Consider the following 12,390-nt stretch of genomic DNA (forward strand, 5'->3'; position numbering starts at 1 on the left):
TGAACAGAAGTAACAGCCAGCAACAAGACAGTCTTCCATGTACAATGTTGCAAGGATGCAGAATCTGCAGGCTCAAAAGGAACCCGAGTCAATTTTTCCAAAACAAAATTAAGGTCCCAAAGAGGAGGAATAAGTTTCCTTGTTGATCGCATATGCAGGATGCCATTAAATTGTTTGACTCAAAACAAGAAACCAAGGAAGGATTCAAGGTCAGACAAGCAGAAATGGCTGACAAATGCGCCTTCACAGGAGAATTGTCCAGGCCAGACTGCGGCAACTCACACAAATAAGAGAGGACCAAAGGGACCCCCACTGAAAAAGGATCCTGGTTACGAGCATTGCATGAGACTGAAAATCTTTTCCATTTTCACATACAACATTTTCTGGTTGAGGGTTTCCTTGCCTCCTGTAAAACCCTGAGCACATTCTCAGAAAAATGGATACCTAAAATGGATCAAAACTCTATCACCCAAAGTGTCAGTTGAAGAGTGGAGATAGATCCTTTGTCCTGTGTGAGGAGATCCAACCAGTGAGGTTAATTTGTGGTGATTGCCCCTGACCAGATGCATTAAAAGGGGGAAACAAGTGCTGTCTTGGCCAAAAGGGAGTCACTAGCAATTTTATTGGGGAGTCCAGTTGAAACTTCTGCAGGACTCTTAGAAGAAGAGGAAGAGGAGGGACAACAAAGAAACAACCCCTTTCAAGGAAAAGAAAGGGACAAAGGACCCTGGTCTAAGAAAAGGAGGGGGGCAAACTGTCAAAGAAAAGCAGGCTTATCAGATAAAGGAGGCTACTGGGCCACATAAATCTGATAATCCTTAGCAGAGGGGGCCTGCTTAATACCCTTTTTGCCCTTGAGGTCTGGCATGGTTAACTGCAAACAAATGCAGATCTAGAAGAATAATTCAACATGTTTACGGTCCTGCAAGGCTTTGCCTTTCTGCTGGTCAGACTTAAACAGGACAGTAGCTGTAGCAGCAGTCCCAAAAAGATGTGTATTATCTAAATGAGCATCCAACAACTTGGTCTTAATGCCTTAAGGCAGAGACTGCTGACACAGCCAAGAATAATACCTCATGACCAAGACAGATCCAAAAGCCGCAGTCCTGGAAAAGGCATCAGCAGCATCATAGCTACACTTAATAGAGTGGTGAGCCACTTCAGAAGCAGAACCTAAAGTAGATAAGGGAGAGGATCTGCCTTCAGAATCAGGGAGGTCAGAAATAACCGGACAAGTCTGAGCAGGTCAGAAATAACCTACAAGCCTGAGCAATCAAGGCCATGTCATGTGGGTCTGGTAATTATCAGCCGTAAAGGCCAAAGTAGAAGCAGTGTAAACGTTCTTACCAACCCTCTCCACTGCCCTACTGTCCTTATCAGGAGGCAAATGTTTGGAAGAGGCCAAGAGCTTAAAAGGTATGTCAGAAGAAACTGATGCCACAGCAGGATCAGCAGAAGGAGCTTTAAATAAAAATTGACAATACTCAGGAACGTTACAGAACCTATCAGGTTTCTTAGGAGCAGGAGGCTGAGAATCAGGAGAATCGAAAGCAGCAATGAAAGTGTCTAATAAGGCAGCCAATACAGGAAGAACCGCTGAAGGTTTAGCAGAACCTACCTGACAACTCATAACATCTTCTCTGAATATCAGACACTTGAGAAGAATCCCACATAAAATATTCCATCATCCCAGCAATTGTGTCCCCAAAGGACAATTCCTCAAAAGGAGACTCAGGGCTATCAGACTCCTCTTCATCAGAACCATAAGCCAAAGGCATAGGCATCTGTGAAGAATAGGACAAAGACCCCTCATCAGACAATGAATCCTCATCTGAGGAATCTGGTTCCCTAAGCCATTGAGAAGGGTTAGAGGTCCAAGGAGGAGAAGGTACCAAAACCCCTTGAGGAGGCTTCAGGGCCATCAAGGCAGAAAACAAGCCCAAGTAAACTGTTGCCATCCCTATTCAGGATCCTTAGGCTGGACCGAAATATACTTCATTTCTTTTGCCTTTTCTTGGAAGGGACACCATCCCTGACAAATACCAGAGTTTCCAACCCTTGGCTAGATTCTATAAGAGAACTTGGAACCTCCTCCCTGAACAACATCTGCAAAATCCCTCTAGGACCCTCCAAGATAATCAACTGCAGTTCCTCAAAGGCATCCAGAGCAGATGCCTGCAAAGCCTCAGAGTAAGTGCAAAAAGACAGAACCAACAGCAGAGGAATCCAGTGTAGATGACTAATGACCTACAGAGCTATTACTCACTTCTAGAGGGACATCGCATGGAGGCTGGACAGCTAAACAATCTGGCCAAGACTTCCTGGCCACCATTTTACCTAGTATCTCAGGGTTAAAGGATTCTGCTATGGTACACTTGGCTAACTGTTTAAGCCATTGGTTTTCAAGATAAATGGCCAGGGAAGACAAATGGCTTCTGCATGTCTTAGGCACAAACACTTTACACAAGAGGTATGGTTATGGGAAGCACCCCCAAAAAAGACACTGTTCATGACGATCCTTTTGGGGAATCTGCCTCCCAAACTGACATTTTCCCTTCTTGGATGACATGAACTCTAGGTAGCAAAATAAAATACAAAAAAAAAAAGAAAAAAATACAAAAAACAAAGAACAACTGGTGGCTAGTTATTCAATACAGCAACAAAGCATTCAGACCAATTAGCAATAATGGTGTTCAAAATGGCAGCAAAAGGAATGCAGGAAGCATAAGTGTGACGTATGGTGCATACAAGATTATTAGGCTTTGCTATTTGCTATGCTGGCCGAGTGTCAGGCTGTACTGGACAAGAGATTCCTTTCGTCTAGAGTACTGCAACAGTGATACAAGAAGGACATCAAAATGAACCCCTTCACTGATGACACAGGCAGGTGTAGCACTGCAGGATGGGGGAGGATTTTAGTGAAGGATCTAGAAAAGTTGAACAAATGGGCAAAAATGTAGCATTTGAGGGTCAGTGCAAAGAAATGCAAAGTACTTGTCTTGGGTCACAAAAATCTTGGCACAAAGTATCAGCTGGGATGGAAAGAAATTCAGGGTACTAGAGCAGGAAAATGATTTGATCACACCTGTAATGGACCACCGTGAGCACAGAAAGAGGGTAGTAGCAGCAACATACAGAATGCTAGCATATATTTTCAGGAAGATAGATTCCAGAAGTAAAGATATAATGCTTCCGTTCTGCACAACCATTGGTCAGACCACACCATAAGTACTACATGCAGTTCAGAATGTTATTTAAGAAAAGGGTGTCAAGCTACTGGAAAGCATCCAGAGAAAAACTACTAGAAAGGTAAGTCAGATGGAGGGGAAAAAATTCACAGCCAGATGCAAGAGGAACTAGTGCTCTTTTCACATGAAACCAAAGAAACAGAAGGTACATGACACTGTTAGACCAAATTCTGTCAGAAAGTTATGAAGACTGCATTGTGAATATGAAGGACACAGGAAGGAGGAGGGGGCATAGGCAGCAGATTGTATGGACTCATTTCTCCCCATATCTCTAAAGGCATTTTTACTCAAACATGGCTGTGAACCCATAAAATGCACTACTGGAATTGGTGGTGGTAAAGAAATCCACACAGACTTTCAAGAGTGCATGAGTCAGGAGAAGAAAGGGAAAGGTGGGGTGTAACGGGACACTTAATATTGAGACAATTAAATGGGCAGATCTGACAGAAAAGACTTACTGTCCCCTTCTGCCATTAGGCAAAAGTAATGTAATGCAAACATTTCCAAATTTTGCTTTGTTTGAAAGTGGTCAGTGCACAGGGGAAATCACTTTCCAGTTTTTGTTTACCATGTTTACTATAATTCTTAAGTTAATTATATTAAAGGGCATGTTGGACTTTGCAACTCAGAAAAAAAAAACAATCTGCAGAAATGTTCGTAAATGAAGCTTCCACTATGCTTTTCTATCCAAACTGGCACTTGCAAGACTGGCCATCACACTAGTACCCTACACATGGGTTGTTATAAAATAAAATCTTTGATGAATCTACAGATTTTCCCTTAAAATTCACATCCTACAAATGTAACCCACACTAGCTTCTTAACTGCAGTTATTTCTGAAATTGTACTGACTGTAAACCAATTTCACAGTGCTAATCTGAATTTCTTTCAAAAAATAACAAATCCTTTAACACTTCTCTCATTTAACCAGCAGTACAGAATCTGACAATGCACACACCTTTTACATACTTGTAGCTACAGAGGCATTTTTTTTCTCTTGGACTAATGAATTTACTGGTGAAATGAAATCGTTGCTAGATAGAACTGCAAGATTAGTGCTATTATGGAATGTTACACATCAGTTAATTAAGAAAAAGAAGTTACCCTTTTTGACTAATGCAACAGAAACGTCTGGAGGTAAGCCTGTGCCACCATCTTTCCAGTAAGGGTTCAGTTCCCTCTTCTCAATTTCAGCCTAAAAAAATGATTTACCTTGTTAATTTAGATACACAATACAGAAATGATGCAATCTTTCCATGTAGCAGTGTCCCTTCAGGCTAAATGCACACTTCAAAGAGAAAAAGTGCCCAATACATTTTCTGAAACAACTAGTTGACGAATGACTTATTTGCAACAAAAAGAAAAAAAATACATTTTTAACAGTACACAACAGACCTCACTGCAACAGGAATCAATAGGAACAGCCCTGAATAACTTATTTGGTGCTTATCTTCCTTAGCTATCTGGTATATAATACATTCATTAATTCCTGTAATCTCCTTTTGGCAAAATATATGCTCTGTTTATAAGCATGAGTTAAGCATGAAACAATCTTGCATCTGTAAATATGCATTCAGATTTTTTTTTTTTTAGGATATCATTGTATCTATAAATATGATTTATTTGTTGTATGATCCTATTCACCTAGGCTGTGCCTGCAAACAGTCTATTAAGATCAGCACACTACTCTACTAAACTATATATATATATATATATATATATATATATATATATATATATATATACACACACACACACACACACACACACACACACACATATATATATATATATATATATATATATATACACACACACACACACACACACACACACATATATATATATATATATATATATATATATATATATATACATAAATGAAAGTACAAGCTGAATGTTTTTATGCCAGAAACTCAATTGAATACACTACACATCTTCCAATACCATAGCAAAGGTAGGGCAAATAGGGTACTTAGACCAGACACCAACGTTTAGGGAGTAAAACTGCCTGTCAAACTATTCAGCTTTTTAGAGGTAATTAAACTACCTTTAAAAACAGAACCTATAGACAGCTTATTAAGTTATCTATGACAGTTTGCAAAATTTGACAACTCTAGAAGTTATTATTATGATCTCTTACAAACAGTGGGGAGGGACTACCAAAGGAGTGTACTGCCAGGGATGCTACATTCCCTTGCACAAACCATGCTAAACATGGCCCAAACAAGCAGGTACATAACTAAGCAATGCTATTCTTGCAGCATGTTAAGCACACTGTCATGCTTTGCAGACCATGCAAGTATGCAACTGATAGCTACTTTAGATGTAGAGGAGTTTTTCAGTCCATATGGAGATTTTCAACTTGCATACATAATATAAAAAGCGATGTGTCCGCAGTGGTACAGCGTTTGCATTGTTGCCTCACAGTAAGAGGTTCTCCAGTTCGATTCTCGGCTGGAGTGCCTTCTGTGTAGAGTCTGCATGTCCTCACCACGGTCGAGTGGCCTCCGAAAGACAAGCGTGAATGGACGTTTGGCTGGCAACTCGGCACCATAAAAATCGACTGCCAATCATTAGCGGACCAGAGTTCCGCTGTGGCGACCTCTAACCGGGAAAAGCCGAAAAGACAAACATACATAATATAAAAAGCCTGTTGCAGCCAAATAATAGACCCTCCAAAATGATCTGTGCATATAAATGCTTGTTAAACTTTACATTTAGAATGTCAGCAGTACTTTAATATTCTTACTACATAAAAATAGTAAAATTATTCTGGTATCCCTGAAATTGTGATTTTACAAAAAGATAAACTGTTCTTTGGGGCCAGACACAAAAATAGGATTTGAATTTGATCATCAAAGCACCACAGTTATGAAAAAAATCTAATTTATAAAGTCTGTGTATTTTTAAATATTTTAATTGCAGTTTTTTATCATTTTAGTTGAAATGTATTTCCTTAGAAAAGATAAACATGATTTTTTTTAAATAATACAAACAGTCGCTTGGGTTGAAAACATTACATCATAACACCATCTTACAGGCTGAAGATGCTGCAGTTTCTAATACCATCTCATAATCTCATATGGCCAAAGACACAAAACAGGTACTTTTCAATTATAGTAGCATAAATTCTCTGCACCACCTTCTAACTTCTCAGCAGAAACCCTGATTTTTCATGATTGCACATTTAAGAAAATGAAACACAGAAACCAGCTATGCCTGGATTTTTGTATCGATGCAACAGTACTGACAGATATGGTGGGATGATTCTACATAGCAGGCTTAATCTCATATTCAGTCTAGTTAGTTTTGGCTCCTTCTGGTTTCTCTGCATCAGGGGTAGGTAATTCTTTCATCTGCTTTCCCGTTTCTTTCTCTCTCTCTCTCTCTCTATATATATATATATATATATATATATATATATATACACACACACACACACACACACACATATATATATATATACAAACATGTATGTATATATAATCTGCAGTGGTGGTGCTGCGGTAGCGTTGTCGCCTCACTAAGACATTGTCCTGTTCGATTCTCAGCTAAAGCGTCTTCTGTGTGGATACATGCGTGAATGGGCGGACCTTCGTTGAAGGTTGTGTGTCGAGGCTGGCAACTCGGCACGTAAAAATCTACTGCCAATCATTAGCGGACCAGAGTTCCGCTGTGGCGACCCCTAACCGGGAAAAGCCGAAAGACACAACAACATGTATGTATATATAAAAACACACACACAAACACCTACAGATACAATATACAGACAAACAAAACTGGTGATATATATATATACACATATATCACCTTTCTGGACAAGGTTACTTGCAGTTGGAAGAGGATCTTGTTCAAAAAGCAAGCAAGCATTTACAGGTCCATGAAATTTAGTGACATTCTTATTAACTACAAGCAAAAGGTTTGAGGTGTGAGTCGTCTGATCTGAAGCTTAAATGTAGCAAGCTTGAGCTACTGTTTTACTAACTATTCATAAAATTTAATTAGTCAAGCTTAACATCAACATCCAAAGAAGAATGGTATCGATATTAGTGAGAGCAACAAAACAATTCACTAGGGAATTAGTACTAAAATCCAAATAAAATGACTAGAATCTTCAGACAGCTATTATTCTTATCAAGTGATAACTGCATTCTGTCTACATATTCCATCAAGTAGCCAAGCCTTATTAGCATCTAAGTAAGCGTCAGCAGTTGTGGCACAATCATGATCAAGAAGTGACTGAGTATTCTACTGCAGTGGCTATAAATGTGAGAGGTGGTAAGTAAGGTAAAGGAGCAGGTGTATATGGTAAATATTTAACTAGAGTCACAGAAGTGAATACAATATACGTTCTGTAAATGGTAAGGTAGTAATAACACTAAACATGTGTTCACTAGTGCTTCTTTTTAATCTTCTTGTAGTCCTTCCACTGTTAAAGGTGCCACAGTTACATACACATAAACATATAATGCAGGTCTGGTGATTAATTTGTATCTGACACACAAGAATGAGACTTGCTTCAAGTTATCAACACTGAGTAAATCTACATTAACTTCATTAACATCTGTACTAATGAGCATTTTCCAAAAGAATGGACCCCCATTAATGACAGTTCGGATTAAATGTGCTCCTTGTCAATAAAAGGTTGCATCTCTAAAAAGGCTTCAAATATCCTTAAACTGTGAAGCTATGCCAAAAGGCAGAGAGGCAATTAAATAAAAATACTTCACATTTCTGGTGATGATTTTTGTTTTTACAGCATTCAAAAGAAAGACCTCTTGCTTTAAATAAAAATATGGATGGAAGGAGAAATGGTGTAGGATTTATCCTGAAGGAACAGTATGCTGACAGTATTTTGGAGGTGAAAAGAGCGTCGGACAGCTGGAAATTAATGGTGTAATGATGGATGTTGTAAGTGCATATGCTCCACAAGTTGGGTGTGCGATGGATGAGAAAGAAAAATTTTGGAGTGAGTTGGATGAAGAGGTGATGACTGCACCCAAGGGTGAGAGAGTGGTGATTGGAGCAGAATTCAATGGGCAACAGAGGAGATGAGGAAGTGATGGATAGGTATGGTGTTAAACAAAGGAATTCAGAAGGTCCTTGCGAAAAGGATGGACATGGTTGTGGTGAATACGTATTTTAACACGAGGGAGGAGCACAGGGTGACATACAAGAGTGTAGGAAGATGCACACAGGTGGATTATATCTTATGTAGGAGGGCCAGTTTGAAGGAGATTGGAGACTGTAAAGTGGTGACCGGGGAAAGTGTAGTTAGGCAGCATAGGATGGTGGTTTGTAGGATGACACTGGTGATCAAGAAGTGGAAGAGAAGTGTGAGGGCAGCACCAAGGATCAAACTGTGGAAATTGAAAAAGGGTAATTGTGAGGTGCAGTTCAGGAATGAGTTAAGACAGGCACTGGGTGGCAGTGAAGAGTTACCAAATAGTTGGGTAACTACAGCAGAGCTAGTAAGGGAGACTGCTAGAAAAGTGCTTGGTATGACATCTGGACAGAGGAAGGACAACAAGGAGACATGGTGGTGGAATGAGGGAGTACAGGAGAGTATACAGAGAAAGAGGTTGGCAAAGAAGACGTGGGAGTGTCAGAGAGATGAAGAAAGTAGACAGGAGTATAAGGAGATGAGGTGAATGGCAAAGAGAGAGGTGGTGAAGGCTAAGGATAAGGCATATGAAGAGTTGTATGAAAGGTTGGACACTAAGGAGGGAGAACAGAACCTGTACCGATTGGCTAGACAGAGGGACCAAGCTAGGAAAGATGTGCAGCAGGTAAAGGTGATAATGGATAATGAGGGAAACATACTCACAAGCTAGGAGAGTGTGTTGAGGAGATGGAAAGAGTACTTTGAGGGGTTGATGAATGAAGAGAATGAGAGAGAGAGAGAGAGAGAGAAGGTTGGATGATGTGGGGATAGTGAATCATGAAGTACAATGGATTAGCAAGGATGAAGTAAGGATAGCTATGAAGAGGATGAAGAATGGAAAGGCTGTTGGTCCAGATGACACCTGTGGAAGCATGGATGTGTTTAGGTGAAATGGCAGTGGAGTTTTTAACCAGATTGTTTAATGAAATCTTGGAAAGGGAGAGGATGCCTGAGGAATGGAGAAAAAGTGTTTTGGTACCGATTTTTAAGAATAAGGGTAATGTGCAGAGCTGTAGTAACTACAGAGGGATTAAACTGATAAGTCAAAGCATGAAGTTATAGGAAAGAGTAGTGGAAGCTTGGTTAAGAAAGGACGTGATGATCAGTGATCAGCAGTATGGTTTCATGCCGGGAAACAGCACTACAGATGCAATGTTTGCTCCGAGAGTGTTGATGGAGAAGTACAGAGAAGGTCACAAGGAGTTGCATTGTGTTTTTGTAGACTTAGATTGTTTTTGTAGACTTAGAGAAAGCATATGACAAGGTGCCTAGAGAGGAGTTGTAGTATTGTATGAGGACGTCGGGAGTGTCAGAGAAGTATGTAAGAGTGGTACAGGATATATACGAGGGTAGTGTGACAGCGGTGAGGTCTGCGGTGGGAGTGACGGATGCATTTAAGGGGGAGCTGGGATTACATCAAGGATCAGCTCTGAGCCCTTTCTTATTTGCAATGGTGATGGACAGGTTAACAGACAAGATCAGACAGTAGTCCCAGTGGATTATGATGTTTGCAGATGACATTGTGATCTGTAGTGAGAGTAGGGAACAGGTGGAGGAGACCCTGGAGAGATGGAGATATGCTCTAGAGAGAAGAGGAATGAAGGTCAGCAGGACTAAGACAGAATATATGTGTGTGAATGAGAGGGAGGATAGAGGAATGGTGAGGATACAAGGAGTAGAGGTGGCGAAGGTGGATGAATTTAAATACTTGGGATCAATAGTTCAGAGTAATGGTGAGTGTGGAAGAGAGGTGAAGAAGAGAGTACAGGCAGGATGGAGTGGATGGAGAAGAGTATCAGGAGTGATTTGTGACAGACGAGTACCAGTAAGAGTGAAAGGGAAGGTCTACAAGAGGGTAGTGAGACCAGCTATATGGGTTAGAGACAGTGGCACTGACAAAAAGGCAGGAGTTTGAGCTGGAAGTGGCAGAGTTAAAGATGTTAAGATTTGCACTAGGTATGACGAGGGTGGACAGGATTAAGAATAAGTGTATTAGAGGGTCAGCTCAGGTTGGAAGGTTTGGAGACAAAGCCATAGAGGCACGATTACACTGGTTTGGACACGTGCCGAGGAAGGATGCCGAGTATATTGGGAAAAAAATGCTAAGGATGAAGCTACCAGGTAACAGAAAAAGAGGAAGGTCTAAGATAAGGTTTATGGATGTGGTGAGAGAGGACATGCAGGTGGTTAGTGTGACAGAGCAAGATGCAGAGGACAGGAAAAAATGGAAACAGATGAACCACTGTGGTGACCCCTAATGGGAACAGCCGAAAGAAGATGATGATGACTGAGGTCCTATGCTGCAACAACACAAAGTATTCCTGTTTTAATTTAGCAATAACCTATGACTAGGTGTGGATATTGCAGGACTTGCCCACAGCTAGCATGGTTTTCTTACAAGGGTGAAGCTGGAGTGATTAAACATAGCCCACCATGGGTAAATGCTTTAACACCCACATAGAGAGTAGATTATTGCTATTAGAAAACAACATTATTTAAGTATGAAATGGCTTATCTTTCTTAAATAATGTTACTGTATCACAGACAGCACTTTAGTCACCTTCCATCTCCTCTGCTGGATTCTGATGTACTGCACATGGTAATGTGACATATGTCCTCATGTCTGCACACTATATCTGCATATATGAGATGGTAAAAGCACTTGTTTCTAAGAATTAACTATACTACTTGCTTATGACTTTAAAATAAGATGCAGAAGGCAGAAATACTCAATAGAGATTTCAAAAAAGAGAGAAGATTATTTTTTAAAACAACCTACACATCTTTACCCTTCACTGTATTCCTACCACTATTAAAAGAAAGTTACTAAGCAAATGAAAAACAACTCTGGCCTCTTCACAACCTTCCCCCAATTTTCTAAACATTCCTACAGAGGAATTTGTCTTCCCAGTCTTTATTCTAATCAACCAGACAATAACTGAAAACTATGTCCCTTCCATTTGGAAAAAAATTGTTTATAGTCCCACTTCACAATGACAGTAAGTCAAATGAGTTTACTAACTACAGACCCACCACAATCCTATCACCTCTTTCAAAAATACTAGAGAAATGCAATCATGCACAGCTCGTGCAATTTTTAAGCAACAACAATTTCCTCTCCAAATCTCAACACAAGGACAATGGTCTCAAATTACCTGTGGAAAAATGTAATATAGCTCATTAAGGTAAATAAAAAAAATATTTCCATATGACAGAGATGACACACCCCTAAAATCAGACTTTGTCATAAGAAATCTAAGGTACATGGCACAAATGATAATTCATCATTTTTGACCACTTTGTCTCCTCTAAATCCAAAGAGGTCTCACACATACACATACACAGCAAGAAGGAAATACAGCAGCCATCCAAAGATCGTAGCCCAAGCAAAGGAACAAAATGACTATAAAACAGAGCACGACCACCACAGGAAAAATGATAGGATCCAGCATTTATTAGAACAAGCGCTTTCACGTGCAACCACTGCACGCTTCTTCAGGTCTCAATACATACAACTAAACCAAGTCATTTATATATCCTGCTCAAATACATCCAATTAACCATCAATTAAAAAATCAAACAATTAATTAATCAAGCCTCAAATATTTAAAAAGTAACTCTAATGTATTGCTTTAGAGTAAATAGAAGCTACCTTCAAAATAAACGCTGGTTTCATGATATAAAGTATTAAATATACCAGCAAGATTCATAACATCGAATACATAAAACCCATATAAAATTTTATACAATATTGATTAAATCACAAACAGACAAACAAATAAAATATAAAAACATAACCAACAATCACATAAATATAACTCAGATTCATATAAAAATACTAAATATATCAATTTGAATGGATACTATCAACCATTTAATTACGAGCTTCTAGTACAGGCTTAATACTTATGTATTAATTCAAACCTGGCTCCATATGGGCTCTTAACTTGAGAATCCATGAAAGTTCAATGTATT

The 12,390-nt window shown here is 39.5% G+C and overlaps 1 protein-coding gene across 2 annotated transcripts in view; it reads right to left on the reverse strand.

Annotated features, from left to right (window-relative positions):
- The window catches only part of CWF19L2 (CWF19 like cell cycle control factor 2), a 1,774,451-nt gene that overhangs the window by 1,436,204 nt on the left and 325,857 nt on the right, over nt 1–12,390 (reverse strand). For both annotated transcript variants that reach the window (XM_044072604.1, XM_044072603.1), the window contains exon 5: nt 4,353–4,443. In XM_044072604.1, the coding sequence (XP_043928539.1) occupies nt 4,353–4,443 (91 nt within the window). The remainder of the gene's footprint in view (nt 1–4,352; nt 4,444–12,390) is intronic.

This window comes from Protopterus annectens, chromosome 5.part0 (genome assembly GCF_019279795.1).
Source record: "Protopterus annectens isolate FY-2018-M chromosome 5.part0, PAN1.0, whole genome shotgun sequence".
NCBI classification, from domain to species: domain Eukaryota; kingdom Metazoa; phylum Chordata; order Ceratodontiformes; family Protopteridae; genus Protopterus; species Protopterus annectens.